The following is a 21,585-nucleotide window of genomic DNA, read 5'->3' as shown; positions in this document are numbered from 1 at the left end:
TATCGTTCTTGTCAACGTCATTACTCACTACGAATATGATTTTACTTGTTTGAATTAACTCAACTTTAAGCAATATTGTTATTCTGTAAAATAAAAACAGCCTGCCAATCATTAATTATGACTATTTATAGGCCAAATGTTTTTATAATCAATAGTTTTAGATATTTCTAATCGATAGTTGATTTGATTGTCAAGGTAGCTGATTAAAATGCTACGGCCCTGTCTAATAGCTTGTAGTACAAATAACCCAAGTTCATCGCAATTGTACTTGTAGCTGTCACTCACATACCATAGAAATGATTTTATTGTGGTTGAATTATTTAAAAAAATATTGTTAATATAAAAAAAATTACAATGATTAATTGCAAACAAAAATGATTATAAATTATTATATTATTTGTAAAAAAGGTTTTTTGAATAGGCCTACCATAGGCTAGGCTAGTTTACGTATTTCTAACCAATAATTTGTTCATTCGATTTCATGGCGGCTGCTTATTTTATTGGAACCAAATATTGAAGTGAATCTCCAATACTCTAGGGTAGGATACGGAATACACGGACCTGGAGTCGACATGGCTGTGCCCCTAGGAAGACATGCCACGGTTTTTCAGGCGGAGGTCATGGCAATAGACTCATGTTCCAGAAGACTCATACAAATGAGGACAAAAGGATTAAAATACCTAATACTTTCTGATACTCAGGCTGCACTGAAGGCACTTGAGACCTGTTCGTTTGATTCAAAAGCGGTCTGGGAATGTAAGAATGCTCTAGCAGAGTTGGCAATGAATAACTAAGCAACACTCGGTTGGGTACCGGGTCATGAAGGCATTCATGGAAATGAAAAAGCAGACATCCTCGCCAAAAAGGGAGCGGAATCCACAATGGTGAGGCCTGAGCCAGGTTGTGGGATAGCCTTCTCCAACATTAAAGCTCTGGTCAAAGATTGGGAAAAGAGGACAAGACACAATAATTGGAGTAGAGCCTCAGGATTAAGACTATCCAAATTGTTTATCTCTCCTTACGTTAAAGGGTGGACAGCTCTCTTAGAGCAGAATAAGGAGGATATAAGACTGATATAAGGAATGTTGACAGGACATGGCCCTCTAAGGAAGCACCTTATGAAGGTAGGCCATAGCCAGAGTAACGAGTGTAGACTCTGTGGAGAGGAGGAGGAGTCAGCAGAGCACATTTGGTTAGATTGTCCTGCCATCGTAGAAACTCGGAAAAGATACCTGGGAGCATATCTCCTCAGCCCCCCAAGGATATCAGAGAACAGGAGCCCTCAAATCTGATTGGTTTTTGCAAAAGCCTCGAACTTTGAGGGCACAAAATTAAAGTAAGGGAGGCGCAAAGGTCCTTTTAGGACTAAGCGCGGGGACAAACTGTCCTTTTCCCTCAGGAAGGGAAAAAAAAGAATCTCCAATATGCTATACTCTCAAACTAAAAATATCTCTGAAGAAAATTGTGGAAGATCTTATTTCTTTCTTCACGAAAACATTGGATCCTTTAACTGTTTGATTATCTAAACTATCAAACAATAAAGAATTAAAATTTCAAACCACATTATTAACTAAAAATATCTCTGAAGAAAATTGTGAAAGATCTTATTTCTTTCTTCACGAAAACATTGGATCCTTTAACTGTTTGATTATCTAAACTATCGAACAATAAAGAATTAAAATTTCATACCACATTATTAACGTTTACAATTAAAGGTATTTCTGATTATAGGTTACAGATCGAAACTAGGTTAATAATTATTCAGATATGTTATTATAAGTGTGGAAACAACAATTGATTAAGAATTGGCTGCAGTATGATAAGTACGGTACAATAATAAACTAAAATTACGATCCAAATGTTACTGGTATTTTTCACATTATAGTACGGTTCAACTATGTTTTTATATCTAAAACGTGTAATTTTAATAATGAGTGTAAAACTACCTATATATATTTATTAAATAAAAGACACAACGCGGTGTGAAACTTACTTATCAATATTTTGAAAGATAGGCTAAGCGTGTCTGACATGTTGCGATACAAATAATGTGAGTTCATAGCCTTTTGTAGTTGTGGCCATTACTCAAATGTCACAAAAATGATTGTTTGAATTAATCTTAATGAATATTGTTATAATACATTAAAACATCCAAGTTTAATTAATTGTAAATAACTATAGTAAGAATGGTTTCGTATTCGATAGTTTACGTATTTCTAATTGATAATTTGAATCCGCTGATTTGATGTATGGGTGGCCGCTTATTATACTGCAGAATATTCATTTTAAAATTCTAGGCTATATACATTTCTTAAATGTAACAAATAAAGTAGAGTATTAATTCTGTTTTGTATGGAAAACATAATTCTTTTGTACAGGCTGCAGTATAATAAGTTACACCAAAATGACCACGACTATTGAATGAGTGAACCAGGTTATTGCTTATAATAATACCTAAGAATATAAAATACAAAAACATTCTCATTAACTTGTAGTTATTTACAATTAATTAAATTGCAAGTTTTTAAATGTAGTTTACGTAACAAATAACAATATTGTTTAAAAATAATTTAAACACAGTAAAATTATTTGTGTTGTATTTGAGGACTGGGTATAAGTACAATGGTGATGAATATCTGTTATTTGTGTCAGAAGATTTCAGACAAGTCAAGTTTATCCCTCATAATAGCTTTGACTACAGTAGTTAGTTAAGTAGGCTAAGCAAGTTTTACATTGTTTTGTTTGTTACATTTCATAAATGCCCATTAAATAGTTTGGGCAGAGTACGATAAGCGGACCCGGTTTTTATATTGCTTATTACTATCATTGATACTTCATATATTGAATAACAGAAATATCAATCGATATCGATGTATCTAAAATACTAAATTAAAGTCACATGTTTCAAACTAATTGAAATACATTAAACAATTATGTAATAGCATAAATAATAAAGGAACCATAACCATTAATTAAACGATAAAATTAAGACAGGTGACAGGAAAAATGTGAATTATATAATAAAGAAAATGTAACAACAAAACAATCATTTGAAACTGAGAAAGATTCAGTAAATCATCTTTAAGTGTTATTTTGTTTTGTTTTCTAAAGTTAACTATCTTTTTCATTTAAGAGGTTACTTACTGAACAAAATTGTTTTTAGTAGCCTATTATGAAAATGTATTTACAGTTGGTACAGATGATTAATTAGTCACTATTCAAATTAATTACTATTGGTTGATTATATCGATGTGTATAATAATGAAATATCGTTTTATAATTTCTATATAAAAACTTGGTCCGCTTATCGTACTATACGTGATAAGTTTTCAAATAATCAATAACTTACTTTTACTTTACAATAATCAATTACTTTTCCATATATAAACAAATTACTGTATTATATTTTACCTGTAATTTGAAATACAACAGCTACAACGTAACTCAGTTCAACATTTTTGTTTTGTTTTGTATGATAGTTTAGATAATAAAAATATAGATTATTCGATTGTCCTGGCGGCAACTTATTATTGTAGTTTGTCTTAATCTTTGAAATAAATCTAAAATAAATCAGCATAATTTATCACCATATAAAAACACATTTTAATATAAATAAGACAGGCCTATTCTTAAACCATTTTATTTAACTTTGTCCTTACAAATAACATTTTAACTTGTTTGAATTAATTTAAAACAATATCGTTACTTCACTCCCAATAGTTAATTATAGCAAATAATCGCTAATTTAGGTCTAGCCTAATACTACACTAATGGATAAATAGATTTGATTTGATGATCCAATGTGTTGGTGGTCCCTTATTGTTCTGCAGCCTAATACATTTTAATACAATACTAATTCTTTTAGAGTTGTTTACTAATTACTGGTTTGATATAATTTGTTAAGGGGTACGGTCCAATAAACGGACCCGGTTTTTTTTTTATATCGAAATTGGCAAACGATATTACTTAATCATAACCATCGATATAATCAATCAATACTGATGAATTATTTTTTAACAACTTAAATAATCTATATGAACAGCTGTAAACACTTTCAAATAATACAAGGTAATATTTTAAATTTCACGTAACATTGTGTATTAAAATGGCCGTCAATCTTAGGAAGCTTCACGAAATTGCTTTAAAAGACGATAAAATATTTTTTTTTTATGGCTTCAGGATGTTTGGTTAGTACCTAAGAATCCATTATGTGATATTTGTGGAAAGGTAACAAATGTAACTGTCAGAGGAGCTAACATGGTCGTCTTCAGATGCAAAAAAAGAAGGTAATGGTGGACACAACTTTAGTAAAAACGTTTTCGTTCTGTTTCATTTAGTTAAAGTTATGAGTTTCCCTGATTTTGGTTATGTTCATTTATTATTTGTTATCATTAAATTCACATTTTAATTTAAACATATGATTGTTATTACTTTTATATCGATTGATAGTCTATGATTCGATATGCGAATATTAGGTATCGATGATTATATTCTTCGGTATAAAAAACCGGGTCCGCTTATTGGACCGTACCCTTGTTAAGTTTTAAAGTAATAATGTAAACTACTAAAAAGATACTAGAGCCTATTAAAATTTAAACCAATATAGACTAGTGGGTTACTCATTTATCTCTCTCAGTAACTCATGCAAGCTTAACTTATAGAAGGTTCCTCTATTAGAATAGTATTACTAATCTAATTTTATTCGGAAACCTATGCCAGAGGCCTAGAACCTAATATGTCTTGTTTAATTTTCCAATCGTGAAAATTTAAGATTAGCTTAGTGACTGAATTTATTCAGTAGTAAAATATATACACCAGTACTAGGCCTACTAATAAATTCCAACATTAATTATTACTAAGCTATTCATTATTTAAATACAAATAACCTAACCTAACTTTTTATAACCTTAAAAATATTACCTGCTCAAGGCCTTAAAGAAAATAATTAAAATCCGCTCCATGCACGTTAAACAACAGAAATGTCAGAATTGAAAATAATTCCAAAACATAACCACATAAAACACACACAGCATTCCTTAAAACATTTTTTTTAACAAAACACAAACTCAAATGTCATTTGCTTTGGCTTTGAAAATAAATATTTTCTCAAATAAAAAACATTGAAACGTCTGTTACAAAAATTTATACAATTACATTTTTTGTTTCGTTGACCTCCTCGCCCTTGTCTCATTCTGCAAAGATTAAAACACTGGATAATTTTATGTTTTGATCAACTAGCTTATTAACCACATTACTCGAACGGCACTGGGAGATCACGCCTAGCTTAGAGCACAACTGACTTTTTGAACACACATCAGAATTTAGCCGGTTATAATGTACTTCCCAATAAATAAATGCACACAAACATAAAAACAATTTCATTTTCATAAAAACAGAAAAGCACTTAGTTCCCCCGATTCTCTTTTCTAAATAAAATCCAACTTCTCAAGAACAAGAACCACAGCAAGTAAACACCGCGCAGGTCAATACTGATTTGACAGGCGTATTGGTAAAATGAAACATAGGTTTGTATAGCTTGATTAAAAAGGCATTACAATATTAATTAGCCGTGCTTGAACATGGTTCTGTGTGTAAAGTAATGTTACTGTATTCTAATATTTATAAATAACATAAGTCGTTATGTTGACCTCAGTAACCCTACTGTACTTGTTCACCACCAGCAGCATTATTTTGATATGGTATTGTACTGACTAAAGATAATTTACGGATCCATACAAAGGTTCAAAAAATACAATCACTTCAAATGAACGTTAAAAACATACCTTTGACCATCGTATCAAATCGTCGAAATGTTTACCATCAAAAATATTGACATGTAACGAATCGCGAAATTAAAAACCTACGAATTGCCGGCACCATTTTTCTTTCAAACTTAGCTCACTACAAAACTATATTATGTTCTTCAAAGCTATCTGAATTGTTACACGAAGAATGCGCCCACCTTTTAAAACTTTAAAGAGGGCTGTAGTAGTGCACTCGCGAACTTGGCGCTTGAACGTCAACTAATTTTCTTCTTTGGCCTTCTGCAAAAATTAACCTGAGAGAAGCCACCGACCGCTGCCATTTTTACAAAGCGTCGCGGCCTGCGAGCGGTGGGCATGTCAAACCAATCATTCTATCGTCACCACTCACTAACACACGGTATTCCTCACTCACATAAACAAACTTTGATAACCGACACCATCGTAATCACGCACTCGGGTCAACGCCGTTGCACCTTGCACCATTAGTGAAGTTTTTTCATTGTGAAGAGTCAACTGTTAGTTGACAGTGTCACACCAAAAATCAATAAAAGTTCCACCCTACCATGCCACCCACGAGTGATATCATTACTTTTAAACTAATTAATAAAACACGTTTCTCCTCGCTATCTCATAAAATTGAACTCAATTTAGGATTTTTAAATTTAATTTTACTAAAGAAGGGATCAAGTTATTTTCTTATGCAATGAATGATACATACAGACCGACACAGATCAAACTTTTAATCAGTAATATCTTGTTTGGTTCTAGGGTTATCTGAACTTCTTGACAGATTGATGATAGTTAATGGTTGTCTAGACTGAATTTTTTGAATTTGAATAACACCAACATTCTAACTTTAAAAATATATTTCTGATTGATGTAAAGTTATAATTCTACCACAATTCATAATCACATATTATCAATACATAAAACAATAATATTATGTTATTCTTAATTTGACTGTATTATCTAGAATACTCTGAGAAAGTAAAGAATCTAGGACTTATTATTGACAAACACTTAAGATGGACTGAACAGGCTTCTTTGATATGTAATAGGGTCTTTGCCGGTGTTCACAGCCTCAAGCGGCTGGCTTCATATCTACCACACCAGGTTAAAATAATGCTGATAAAGACTCTTGTACTGCCTCACTTCAACTACTGTGACATAGTCATTAATGACATGACTGTGGAGCTTTCAAATAAACTCCAGCGTGCTCAGAACTTTTGCATTAGGTTCATTTTTAATCTCAGACGTGATGATCACGTAACGCCCTTCTTCAAACAATTATCTATATTAAAATTACAAGATCTTCGAGACTATCACTCACTCATTCTGTTGCACGCTCTTTTAAATACAAATTGTCCCAGTTATCTTTCAAACAACTTTCAATTTATGTCTGAAATAAGTGAACGAAGTACAAGGAGGGGTACATCCTTATTATCTATACCAATTCATCGAACAACTACCTTTAGTAAGTCGTTTACAGTTTCTGCCTGCCGATTGTGGAATGCCTTACCTATAAACATCAGAGCCATTGATAAGCGCGCTCGCTTTGGGGCGGAGGTCAGGGCCTTGATGCTGGGGGCTCAGGGGGTATAGCGGTTGGCGGCTTTGGAATGTGTTACTTAAGGCAACTGAATGCAAGTTGAATGAATGCATGCGTGTATGTCTTATTATAGTTTTGTAAATATTTATAAAGTTACATTAATTATAGATGTTGTTTTTTATTATTTTAAAGCTAAGATTCTTTTAATGTATAAGGTAAATAAATAGATTTATTTTTAGTTATACATGTATATGTATGTTAGTTTAATTTTTTACGTGGTTAAGTGGTAGAGAGGACTTTATAGTCCTAACTTCGCCTCTAATAAAGACATTTTTCATTTCATTTTCATTTCATTTCCTGTACCTAACAATCTTCCTGTTAAAGTACCTAACTAATTAAAGACAAAAATTATCATTTAGTTACAACTTGAACTATACCCTAATTATACAAAGTAAATTATAATTATACAGTTACTTAATCACAACACAATAAAAGAAAAATTTGCAAAACACAAATGTTGCCTTAAACCATGTTATACTGCTATATTAATATTAAGTACGGTACTCCTATACAGTACTTATCTTTGAATCTTTCAATTCAATTTAATATTATGTACAAAATTCAATGCAACATTTCAGACAGACTATTACATATACAGAATTTGATTTCTGGAGAGAGAGCTTGATATCACTTTAAATGAGGATATTTTGTACAAAATAATACACTGCAATCAAAGTATTGGTCTTGTTGGTTATAAAAATGAGATACGTCTTAATTAAATTACATGAATTAAATTAAATACTAGTTGAATTAGCAACTTGTAGTTAACAATTAAAATAATTCATTACAAAATTAATAATTTTATTGTATATGTGTATTGAGGAATTAATTTTCATTGCTCAACAAGATTTTCTCTTATCAACAAATGTCATTTTCCCCATTTATCAGCTTTGTTATAAAATGCTTATGTCACTGTTTCAAATATAATTTGTCTAGGCATGTCAACATTCTTGTATTGACAGTGGAAATAAAATTGATAAGGCTTATATTTCCCAACAGCCAGGATAACCATGATATCTGCATAATCCTTGTCAATCACTCAATTATATACCTGGTAGAGATGGTAGATATTCACCACCAAATTTTAAAGAAGAGGAGAGAAAGAAATTCTTAATGAAGACAACACTGTATAATCCTCACTATTATAATATGTATTGTCTTGAAAGATAGATAAATCTTACTTGGTTTTTAGGAGTGCTCAAATCCAGTTCAATATAGCTACCCAGTCCATAGCATCTTGCAGAAGTTTTGATATTATGAGTGCGCTATTGTTATTAAAGGCACCCAGTAGTCTATATTTAAGAAGACATCTAAAGTCACTTACCACATGTGACTTTCTGACCATTCTGAATCCTGCACACCAACTGATGTAACACATTATTTAGAATATCTCCTTGCATATACTGATTCTCAAACAGAGGGTACTCCAATCGTAACTTCCTTATTTAGAGTTTTCAAAAGAAAGGAAGGTAAGAATGTTGAATCAAATGACTTTGAATTTACATAGATATACTTAATCAAGGCTTAGCAACAAAGATCATTATGAAAGTTGAGTTCAGCTCTATTTCACCTTCCAGTGCAGCATATGAAATCGGACATTGTCACAGTGTTTAACTTTAACACAGTATTAGCTCTTTATCTGATGTGTTACAATGCAAAGAGTTTGGTTTGTTTGTTTTTAAAAACCAGGCTGTATGCTTAAACAGTGCAAAATCGTTCCAGGATCCGAAATTATTTCCACAAACCTCTACCACCAACTTTATCTGAAGTCTCTTGAATTCCTGCTGTTATAAGCTTACCTCAGGGTAAGCTTAGGAGCAATTTCTATTTTATGGATGGTTAGTTGATTCCTGAAGGTCAATTATCCCTTTCTTGACCTCCAGTCCCAAACTTCTCTTACCTGGAGGATTTCAGTGATTTTCCTTGGCCTTTTTACAGCAGGAAAATTACCAGCCTTAGTTCATGAATCATCAGAGAGGCTCTTCTTAGACATTTTACTACTCTTTTCACCAGATACAACACAATTAGTTAGTTTTCCAGAGCATTTTCAATACTGTCCATTGCTCTTTAGAAGTTTATGTGTCCTTTGCTTCCTCCTTCATTCTAAGAAAGAGGACAAAGTCAACAAGAGAAAGCCCGTCAGCAAAGAGAAAAAAGTGAGGGCTGAGGAATTAAATGGGGAGAGTAAAGAGGCTTTAGGGAAAGACTCCGTAAGATATATTGATGCGGTGTTGGTCTCCCTGTCAAAAAGGATAAAGCTAACCACTATTAGCAAAATGTTTTCAAAGCCCCAAAAGGAATCTTTATCAAACTTATTGGGAGTATTGAGAAGAGAAGTAGTAAATGCCAGAAAAAGAGCGCAAATCAAGAAGCAAGGGAGATGAAGGAGCTCATTGAGGTTATGAAAAAATCACTCTGCGAAGACATGGGAAAGCCGATGAAGAATATGGTACCGATGTGTCTTTGACTGAAATCTCAAAGGGAAAAGGGAAGCAGCAAGAGTTCTGAAGGTGGCAGGAATGAGAGGTCTCATGCTCCCTGTGCCAGAACTGGTAATAATTAGGCAAGAATGCAAAAAAGCAAGGAAGTGAAGAAAAACTTAAAGAGTCTGGTGAGACTCTAAGAAAAGGGATTAAAAGTAAAGAGGATTAACAGTATCAAGAATGGAGTACTGATTGAGGAGGAAGACAAAGAAGGTACAGAAAAGTTGCTGATAAGTGATGTGAAAGATCAAAGAGCAACCAAGCCGGTGAGGAAGAAACCGATAATCATGTTGTACAATGTGAGTTTGGATCTCTCAGACCAAAAGGTAAAGGAAGGAAACAAAGCACATACTGAAAAATGTTAGAGTGAAGGAAGAAACGTCGAAGATAAGTACCATCTTGTGGTGGAATGCTGCATTACAGTTAACAATACATTAAGAGGAAATGAAAGGCTGTAAATAGAATGACACATCTGTAGGATCATTGATTACATAGATATGTTGGTGCTAGAGATTCAGACATGTGGCAAAACACTGCAATAGGATGAAACCCAGTTGCTCTCACTGTGATGAAGAACACACTTTCAAAGATTCAAAAGTCAAGACTTACAAAGAGAAGGTAGGATGTGTAAACTGTAAGAGAGGACATACACACTACTGCCACAATGCTGGATGGAGAAAAAGTCCAGTGTATGAAAGAACTGTGAAGAGGTAAAATGAATCTATAGATTACAATAAGCTAGGTAAAAGGAATGGAATAGCTGTGATAATCATGAAAGAAATAAACACAGGAAAAGAAAGAAAAAAAGAGAGAACCAATGATCCTCAGTAGTAAGTTTGCTGTGGGAAGGTAGAGAGATGGGTCAGGTTGTGTAAATATGTACATGATAAAGAGATATTGGAAGAAGGAAATATTGATAATGGAAAGATGCCTGGCTATATAAGTCTCCATCTTGTGCCAGGGATGGTTGTGGGAACATGTGCTTCGGCCTAACATCCCCTTTATCCTGAGAAGTTTTTTCCCATACTTGAGGAAAAATAGATATTACAAAAAATCCATTGAAATTACTCTTCTCCCAAAGCCTTCAATATCATGTTTTCTAAACTCCATTCACGTATCACTAGTCATAGTATCTTGAATGAATAATAATAAGCGTATCTCTCTCTGTCATACACCTTGACTGAACCAAGTATATGGCTAGGCTTTTATATCCTTCAGCCACTATCTTGTATACAGTTTTCTGATCAGAAGAATGCTCTCCACAGGATTCAAAGGCATGTTTTCCGAAGTAGTATGATTCACCAACAAAGTGGCTACTTACCACAGATACAATTTCTTTTCCTTATTTTCTGCCATTTCAGAAACCTTACCAAACAAAAAATTCCAATTCGCTTGCTTTATCATAACACAGTCATTTTACAGTCACCTACCCATGTCCATCTCAACCCCATTCAGAGTTAGATGTATTCAAATGTCTAACATTGAATATCCATGCTTTTGGAAATGAGAGAGTATTATCTCCCCTGTCTGCTTTGACTGGAAGAGCCTTGAACAGAGCTAGCATCCCCTTTAAATTTTATGTTTATCTTTAAGTTTACAATAATAATTAAACTTGACAACCGATTCTTAGTTCTTATTACAATTTTACTCCCACTGCATTTTTCCCCACCATATTATGCAGATATAAGTGGATGTGATGCTTAAACAATATACAGTGCCAGTCAATACTTTCAGGTTCCTTGGATGTAAGGCCACTATAAGTAGTCCTGTCCTTTCAAACAGGTGTCTGCCCAGCTGGCCACTATTGGTTCTTTTGAGATTATTAGTCTCTATAGGGGGCCCTCTTCCCTCAATAAAATTCACTCAATCATTTTTTAACACTGGACCCTATTTAGCCAGAGCTTCTAAATCTAATTTAAAATTAGCATGTGCAAACTAAACTATAGTAGAATGAAACCAAAAATATTAGGAAGCAATAAAAATTACTAGAATTAAGTGCCAACCCAATAATATGTCCTCTCTGCTTTTGATTTGAAGTATAGTTTAGGTGCATCTGATGCAAGAACAAGGTGTAGTTAGAAACTTAACTAGGACTTGTATTTTTCATACAAGTAATCCTTGAAGGGATTTACTTTTTCGATGTTCCAATTGACAGTCAATTTTGGTACTGTACCAACTTTAAGTTCACAACTAACTAATTTGCAGAAAAATGTAATTAAATTCATGAAACTGGGCATGAATCAGCTTTCTTGAAATTAAAAGGCCAGTTCGTGCTGAATTATTGAAACCCAGAAAGCATGTTAGGATGTAAAGTAATTGAAATAAAAAAATTAACAATGGAGGAAATATTATATTATATATGACGGTCATTATTGTAGTCATTTATCTGCAATGGGAAAGTAATCCTCACGGGATTTACTTTTTCGATGTTCTACTTGACAGTCAATTTTTGTATTGTACCAACATCAAGTTCACAATTAATTGCATTACACAGTATTACTGCAAACATGAAACACATAGAACATTGTCTGAATTGCACAGTTTGGAAAATGGATTATAAATGTTAATGGGGCAAAGTACTTTATTTATTGGGCTTGAGTACATACTACTTTAAAATACAGTATTTTAAGCAAAACATTAATCTACACCTCTTTTAAGTAAGTACGAAAAATAAAAATACATAAAGAATGTCTTCATGTACAACAGCTTACCTAAATAAACTGACCTTTTATTTATTTCAGTTATTGAAAACTAGTTTATTATTATCATGAGTTGTATAAAATAAATAATAAAATACTAATTAAAATACAGTTTGACTTCATTTAAATTTATTGATTCTTATAGTCCAATGCTTATTGCAATCTTTAACAATTTTTAATTTTTAAATACTATTTTATTCAATAATAGTTAAAGTATAAATAACTGTAAGTTATCTTACACAGCGAGAATGATTTTCTTAGGAAAGTTATTAGTAATATAAAGTTGTCAATAGTCACTATTTACAAACCTAATTAACTGTTTTATACAGACACATCCATAATATTTATATGTGCTAGTTATTTATAATATTTCTACCACAATAGTTATTTAACATCTTTTTTAATATTTACAAAACACATGCTTTTGTGTTTAACCTACACCAAATATGTATAGGCTTTTATATCAAACTTGCTAATATACAGAGGCCAAAAACAATTTTCATTGAATGGATCAATTATGTGTCTCATGAAGTATAGCGGGTTCTTCGCTAGCGTTGCTTCTAGCAAACTCCAGGAAGTCAAGAGCCTCTTGTCCAGTAATGATTGTGCTGTTATCTTCATTGCCCACTCCAAACTGACCTATGTTTCCCAAATTGATGAATTCCGGATCTGACTGAGGTAACTTTTTCTTGTTGTAATTGTCAAGGGGAACAACAGTGAGTGCAAAATGGTCCATATTCAGCTCATCTACATTCACCACAATCGGACGCATGGTTGTTCCCTCTGATGACTTTAGGGATCCGTGCTGCTTGGGTGGTAGTGTCTTACAACAAGTGGTTTTCCTGTGGGCCTGCACGGGACAGGTGTTCTTGCAGGTGAGTCCGGTAGTAGTGTCATAATCTGGAGGTGCCGTGGGACAACTCGAATCTTCAGAGGTCAATTCTGTTGTTTCACACTCCTCATTCGCCTCCTCACTGTTCCCGCTTGAATCTCCCTCGTCTGATTGTTTACTTTCAGCTGAGTGTTTCATGTTGTTTGCTGCTGCGTTCAAAGCTGCAACTTTGGCATTCAAATTTGCTACCTGTTTCCCTTTTTCGGGAGCAAACGACAAGTCCTCAGCTTTCAAATGAGATTTTGATTCTTCACTTGCAACGTTCTTGGTAATCACAGCAGGTTTCAAGCTGTCTGCATTTTTACTTTTGACAGCTGTAAGTTTCTTTTTATCGGGCTGTACTGTGTCTTTTTCATTTGATTTAGGTTTCACTTTACTCACAGCCCCTTTAACACTGCTATTCTTATTAACCTGAGGCTTGCTAACTGACTTTTTCTGGAGTTTGTTTAAGCTTGTATTTTCTTTGCTCATTTCCTTTTCTTTGTTTTCTGTATTTTCCTTATCACTAGACAGTTGAACCATTTCCTGCTCTTGGAAATGTGTGTCGCTCGCACCTGGAGAAGAATAAGTAGCGTATGCTATTTTTGGATTAACTGCTCTTCTGATGTCTTTGTGTCCCCTGAAAATAACAAAACACTCATATAAAAAACTATATATCTTATGTAAGTTACGCAAATTTTATGAATGTATTTATCCTAATGCTGAAAAACACTCAACAGTCATCATGGGTGTTATAAACATAAACAGCGTAGTGCATAATAATGAATCATGACACCTTTAAAAAAAATACTGGCTAGCCATACATGATGAGATTGCCTCTACTACCAAACAGAATCACCATCTCCTCCATAGATTGTATATGCTCAAACCTACCTGCAACCACAATCAATGCCACAGTAATACAAGCAGGCTTGTCAGACCATACAGCACAATTGAGTAAAATATCTCTTGAAGCACAGAAAACCGAAACCTCTAATCTTATTCAATGACAAATGTAAAGGACAACACTAAAGATTCTATTACACAATGAGGACTGAGTTGGAGTACTTAGAGTTGAAAATGCTGAAAACGCATACAATACCTTCTTAAACACTCTGGCCATATACATAGACACAACTTGCCATAAAAAGAAAACTAGAAATAAGAGAAAACAAAAGACAGTGAATCTCTAATACTGAAAGAAACTTATCTTCAATGCCTGTACCAGACCACAGGAAGTAACCAGCATAAAACAGACAAAGCCCCTGCTAAGAAAAACTATGACCTTAGACTAAGAATGTTAAAACACCATCTCACAGTATAAACAGAGCTAAGAATAAATCAAAAGCAATCTGGCAAATAGTAAACAGTGAAAGGAAGAATACAGAACAAGTAAAGAGCAGCTGACACTGAAGATAAATTGAGAGGTAACAACTAATCCACATTAAATCGCTGAAAATCTTAATGAAATCTTCATCAAAGTTGCACAGCAAATATTAGCCATCAATAATCAGTACCAAAAAGATATACACCTCACACCCCATATAGAAAATTGTAGGCTCAATCAGCTTCACAACATCACTACATAAGAAGTCAAGTTATTATTAAAGGTGTGAAATCTAAAACCTCAGCAGGGCTTAATGAAGTATTGTCAAAGTTACATAAACATTGTAGTGAAGCTCTCACCCCCCCCCCCCTTGTCAGCATCATAAATAAGTCTATATCATCGGAACTCTTTCTATCAGTTTTGAAGTTGTGAAAGTATATATTCTAAGCATAAGAGTAACTGCCAAAAGATACCTAGCAACTATAAACCAATTTTGTTAATCTCTACTTTTTCCAAAATAATAGAAACAGTTGTACAAAAGAGACTGATGGCCTACCTCGAATAACAAGACTTGCTAACTAATAGTCAACATGGGTTTGTGAAAGGCAAATTCACAACAACTGCAATTGCTGAACTGGCAGAATTCATTTGCGATCAATTGGAAACAGGAAGTTTGTAACTGGCATAACGCTTGACTTCAGCAAGGCCTTTGATTGTCTGGGACACAACTTTGTCCTACAAAATTTCTTAGTCTGGTTATCAGTGGCTCTGCTTACACTTGTTTAAAAGCTATTTGAAAGAACATACCCAAGTGGTAGAGATAAGGTTCCATAAAAAAGGAACAATACAAAACCGTTACCTGTAAGCAGAGGAATACCACAAGGATGTCTTAGGCCCTGTTCTGTTTATTTTATTTACTAATGACATGCTTTATCTTCTAAATACCTACTGCTCTACTTTATTGTATCCTGATGATACTACTCTTCTATTCACTGAGACCTATACAGAAGAACCAGCAATTGACTCATATACAGCACTCAATGACCTAGTAGACAATATGACCAAGACCAAACAACTTGTCACTCGGTAGAAGAAGAGATGAAATTGCAGCTCTTCCAGAAGTTAACATGCAACCCAAAGCAAAATTTCTTAGCGTGACAATTGACAAAACTCTTTCATGAACTCAGTATTTTAACGATCTTTGCAAGAAAAATTAACACTAGCCCATTTGTTATCAAAAGAATTCACCATATCAATGATTTCAGCACTGCAAAGACAACTTTATTGTGCCCATCTGAGGTACAGTATTGCTATATGGGGAGGTACTACAGTCACTAACTTACAGAGACTTCTGATCCAGAAGAAAGTAATAAGAACTCTTAAAGACTCAAGGACAGCTATCGTGAAGGCTTCAAGGATCATTGCATTTTGACAGTTGTGGCCCTCTAAATCCAGAAAGTGATTATGTTTTTACCAATATGAATGAATTCCCTCTGGGAACAGATGATGTACACCAGTACAACACTCAACGCTGACAACTACATCCTGTCAGCACACTATGGGAATATTTACACACTTATATTATCTTTACTTTTATGTTTGATGTAATTTAAATGATAGTCAAAATATAAATTAAAAGAAATAAAAAAGTATTTCTGTCTCACAATTCCCATTAAAAAAAAGGATAACTACAAGCCTGTAATTTTTCAATATATTGAGCTAAAATCCATCTGGCTCTTGTAAAAGTTGTTGTAAGAGTTGTTATATGTCCTAAACTTTCTCCCCTTTCCTTGGGAGAATATTTTGTGTGTCATTAATTAAAATCAGTTTATTCACCATTAATATATTTTGTGCATTTCATTTCACTAAAACTACTAACATTGTAAAAAAAATAAATCATCCTTCTCAACATCATGGAAATAGTAAAAAAAAACTCACTTGAACATGGAGTTGCCAGAAACAGATCGTTTATTAACACAGTCATTTTCTTCTTCAGTTGCATTGCATGCTTTTTGTGTGGCAGGTTTCTTGTGGTTCGCACACTCCGACTCTCTAACAATCTCGGATCGAGTTCCACTCTCATCGGTAGCTCTCATACACAGCACACTACGGAACATAACGCTGGTCGTTCCAGTACAGATACAATCGGACCAGACACTCACCCACCATCTGTACAAAGACAAAAAGATAATTAAAAGAACTATGCATAGCTCAAATACAACTGAATATAACTAACTTACAGCCCATTTAGAACTAAATATTATAAACACACAGGTAGATACAAGGGCACTGTATTAAAATGAACCCAAGTAGTCATTAATATCAAACTTCCAATTGCGAGTAGATTGCTTCAAGTTGTTATTTTCTCTATTAGGAATTTTTTATGTTATGCATGACTTGCTTCAAAATGAAATAACCATGATGAATAACGTGACAATAAAACACCTATTAATATTAAACACATTCGTTTGTTTGTTTTTTAAAGGTTTAGATTATAAAGTTCTTTACTTGTAATTGTAAGTATATTGAGAACACATAGTTTCACATTTTCTCTCATCTTATTAGAATTGTACTCTAGGTAGTTGTGCTAAATGTGAATGATTAAACCAATAGAAGGTACCTAATGCAAATTATCATTAAATTATATTAAGAGTGTATCAATAAACTATCATTTTTTCATTTGTTTAGATTTCTGTGAACTAATACCATACCCAGAATTAATAAGAAGTCTTCTCAATGAGCAAATATCCTATAGAACTTTGTTTGTGAGGTATGAGAAACAGGAGAGCTGCACATTGATGTGACTTACTTGGTTTCAGCATTGTATTTACAAAAGAGGGTCTGTCTTGATCATCGGTGGTACTTACATCTGGCCATCTTTCTTGTATGGCAATTTGACAAGCACAGGTTTACCACTTATAAATCGAGAGTGATAGGTTCTTATTGTCTCATTGTTTGAACATCCACTTGTAACTAACCACTGCCTTTTTTATCTAATTAATATAGAAAAACACAAAACCTGTGATCTTACTTAACATGGAACATGGACTATCAACCCTCATTCACCATTTAAAATGTATCTAGCTGCAGGTAATTGAGTGTTATGAAAGTGTTCCATTTCACGAAAGTATTCAATAGATCAAAACATCTTAGTGTCTTAGTGACATACTTTGCTTGACAAGGGAAATCGTTGCATGGTCGGATGACATCCAAGGGTCTAGAACTCTCAGTACAGAACTGGTCGTCCACCACTCCTCCTCTGTCTTCTACACACTTAGCATGTGCTCTCTGAAATATTAAAAAAACATCTTTGCGTATGCTGTGATAATTTTTAGTCTAAAGTTCATATGTAGCTAATAATGTATGTAAATTTGTTTGGCATTTAGAGCATAATTACTTTAGGATTAGATAAGATTTAACATTATGGACTTAAAGTTTAACCTTTGTTTTCAGTGACTTAATTTGGGAATCTGCTATTGCCGGTCAGTGAATTCCAATAAACTTGAAGAAAATGAAAATGGTTACTCCTAGAATGCGTAAATGCTTAGCATCTCTATACTATCTCTTGGCCCACCTACTTTATCACTGGTGATTGTTTAGAAACATGTTTAAGTCCTAATTCCATCTGCACTGGCAGTCACCTTGATTGTAACTGCATAATTATGGAAGGTGTCTCATTTAAAGATATAATTGATATGTGTTCAAATGCTTTTTAGTTTTTACAATATTTTATTTATCAATCAGAAAAAACTTTTCTGTACTTTTTTGCTAAAATATTCAAGTACAAAAGAATTTAAAAAATTTGGATATGTATTAACTATATATTTAAAATGAGGCATTTCCCATAGCACTACAAAAAAAAAAAAAATAAGGGCATAACAGTATATGAGGTTTAATTGCTGCTTTGAACATTGTTCTTACGGGGAAAACCTCAAGGTTAAATTTACTACAGCCGACTCTTGATATCTGCTTGTTTAAACAATCCCATTTAATTTACTCCCTTTATGATCTAGAAACTTGTTTAGAGTATTCTTGTTTTATCACCAGATATTTAAAAACGTCAAGGCTTGATGCTGTAGGATATTTTTGTAGATAAATTTAATGGAAGGCTAACAAAATTGTATGCTTAGTGATTTATTTTTACTTCTTGTATTTTTTAGCTTAACACACTTAAAACCAACCATGACACATTTGCAATAGTTGCCAATGGCATTAAAAAATAAATGTTGCTATTTCTACTTTCTTTATCTCATTTGCTGACATTTATTATTTAAACCTCTCGATGCATTACCAGCCACCCATGACTTTTCACGCCTTTTTCACTGTTGTTATGATGAACAGTTTAAATCAACCATTCAAAAACTAAAAATATGTAACTAAAAATTGAAATAGTATTGATTTGGTATAGAAAAATGTCAACACCAAATAAAAATCTAATTTACTTTTAAATAGGCTGATGTTTTTTTACAGGCAGATTATAGTTTGATGGATGATCAACCTAATGATGGCAGCATACCTTCTACTAGTAGAGATCCACTTGCCAAAAGAGTAGACTTAAAAGGGCATATGTACATCTTGTATTTCAAAAGTGACGACAAGAACGATACAGATGCTGACTGTGTGCTCTCTGATGAAGAACCTGATGAGGAAATGATGTCATCAGTGGAAGATTCATTCTCTGAAGAAGCTGATGAATTGGAACAATAACCGGGTTTTGGGCCTGGTAACCAGAAATTAACCTGCTCTTGGCAAGAACCTAATGCAACTGGAATCTTGCTGTTTCTACATTGCCAAAATCTTCCAGAGGTAAATATAATTAGGTACCAAGTAATAAGACCCTTGATTATTTTCCAGAGTACATGACCAAACATGGGAAGTCATGGCTAAGGAAGTCAACATTATATGCTGAATAATGTTTAAGTTAAAATAATATGGAACCTTAATCTCGATCTTTGAAGTGATAACCAACAAATGCAGTTGAAATGAAATATTTTGTTAAAGGTTTGATATGTATGGAATTAAATAATGTTCCTCATATTAATGCTACTTTACTGGATTAAAAATCCTCTGTATGAAAACAAGTATATAGAGAAAACAATATGACAGATTTTTGTTACTAAGAAAACTGGCATTTCTCTGAAAACTCTGTGACTGAAATGATTGAGAAAGGCTGTATAAGATAAGTGATTTTGTTGCATATCTAAATAACCAGTTGATGTGCAACAACCAAGTTATATCTAAATAACCAGATTTGAGGTGCAGGTCTCAAATCTGAAAAAGCTCTTGTAATAGATGAGAGCATGAGCTCTTGGAGAGTACAGCTTATGTGTTGGCAGTATTTGCCCAAAAAAGCACAATAGTTCAATGTTAGGCTTTATAAATTATGCACTGTTGAGGTGTATACACTAAAACTGTTATTGTGACAAGACAACAGATCAATCTGATGCAACTCGATTAGGTCATTTCCATACTTTTGCCATCAAACTTATGAGGGCTATACTAATAAGAGTATAACCCCGTAATGTGACAACTACTACACAGGCGTACTCTTAGCTGAGAATTTGATACGTGAAAATATATACATCTGTGGTACAATGAGAATCGACCATAGAGAAGTCCACCTAAAATCAAAGGTAAATTGAAGAAGAGTGAGCATATTGGTAAACAATGTCAACATGGTTCTATGATAATGAGTGAAGTGACTGAAAACTAGCAAATATTACCACTTCAGTACTTTAAGTTACAACTTCCTTTACTGTGATTAAAAAGTTAGTTTAAACTAATAGTATATCTTAATGTTTCCATAACCATAGTATTATTCTGTGATTTTAGTAAAGTCATGGGAACTACTCTGCTGTAGTTGTAACTTTAATATTTTGGAGTATTTTTTTGTTTTTTTACACAGTGACGAAAGCCACTCTTTCTCTCCAATACAGCTTGTGGAAGTTTTTTTGCATTATACTGACAATCCAGTTTTCAGACAGGTGTAGCAGAGTACCTATTGTAGAGTAGACTGCTTGACACTGTGTAAAAATATTTAATTTATGATGGATTGTATTTTATAAAAAGTTGAAAACTGCATTCACTTTTGCAGCTAGTGTCAAGAAGTAAATAAAGTAAAGATAACAATTTAACAATATTGTGGCAAATAACATTTAATTTGTCAACTGTTCTAAAAGCTCTGTGCTCATATTTAAATTGGAAACTATCAATGTTTGGAGATAAATAATATATTAATTGTAAGGATTACTAATGCATAAATGTTTAACCAACATGTGTTGCAGAGGAAATATTTACAAGCATATTTGCTGAATTCCCAGGACCTGTGCAATAAAATTTTATAATATAGAGAAGGATTGCTTTTTAGGATATAATTTCTTGATATGACAGTGTTGCTTGCTTGCTTGGTGATTCTGGTTTTGGTATCTCCCTGGTGGAACACACTATTGAAGCTATCTCAAGAAGACATTTAGCGACCACAATCATGCTAAAGGAAGAGTGTTTGGACAACACAAAAAACTTCCCAATACAAACTTGGTAACTGCATAAGAGTATTATTGAAGATAATACGAAAAGTTGCAGTCAGTTGTGAAGCTAAGCACCTTCAAATACCTGATTCAAATGTAGGATTTAAGTGAAGGTGATTATGAAGATCTGTTTGAGGAGTAAGTTGGCGGAGAGGTCTACGAGAACGTTACAACGAAAGCAAAATGGTGAAATGAAATATTTATTTTTGTTTAAATAATAGCTTATATTTATGTGACCCAGTAATAAGTTGTCGATAGCCAATTTGAGTAGTTATATGGTAGTGCATTTTTGTGAAATAAACTA

At 33.3% G+C, this 21,585-nt stretch overlaps 2 protein-coding genes across 3 annotated transcripts in view; both read right to left on the bottom strand.

The window, feature by feature from the left end:
• Window positions 1-5,954, bottom strand: part of LOC124374384 (LIM domain-binding protein 2-like) — a 162,015-nt gene extending 156,061 nt beyond the window's left edge. The window contains 1 exon segment of the mRNA XM_046832609.1: window positions 5,784-5,954. Coding sequence (XP_046688565.1) covers window positions 5,784-5,793 — 10 coding nt within the window. The 5' untranslated portion in view covers window positions 5,794-5,954.
• A 6,714-nt stretch (window positions 5,955-12,668) lies between these two features.
• The window catches only part of LOC124374370, a 28,414-nt gene continuing 19,497 nt past the window's right edge, over window positions 12,669-21,585 (bottom strand). For both annotated transcript variants that reach the window (XM_046832598.1, XM_046832603.1), the window contains 3 exons: window positions 17,924-18,042; window positions 16,693-16,923; window positions 12,669-14,067 (listed from right to left, as the gene is read on the bottom strand). In XM_046832598.1, coding sequence (XP_046688554.1) covers window positions 13,068-14,067; window positions 16,693-16,923; window positions 17,924-18,042 — 1,350 coding nt within the window. In that variant the 3' untranslated portion in view covers window positions 12,669-13,067. The remainder of the gene's footprint in view (window positions 14,068-16,692; window positions 16,924-17,923; window positions 18,043-21,585) is intronic.

Source organism: Homalodisca vitripennis, chromosome 1 (genome assembly GCF_021130785.1).
Source record: "Homalodisca vitripennis isolate AUS2020 chromosome 1, UT_GWSS_2.1, whole genome shotgun sequence".
NCBI lineage: Eukaryota > Metazoa > Arthropoda > Insecta > Hemiptera > Cicadellidae > Homalodisca > Homalodisca vitripennis.
Note: the sequence above shows the minus strand (reverse complement) of the source record. Positions and strands in the feature narration are given on the sequence as shown.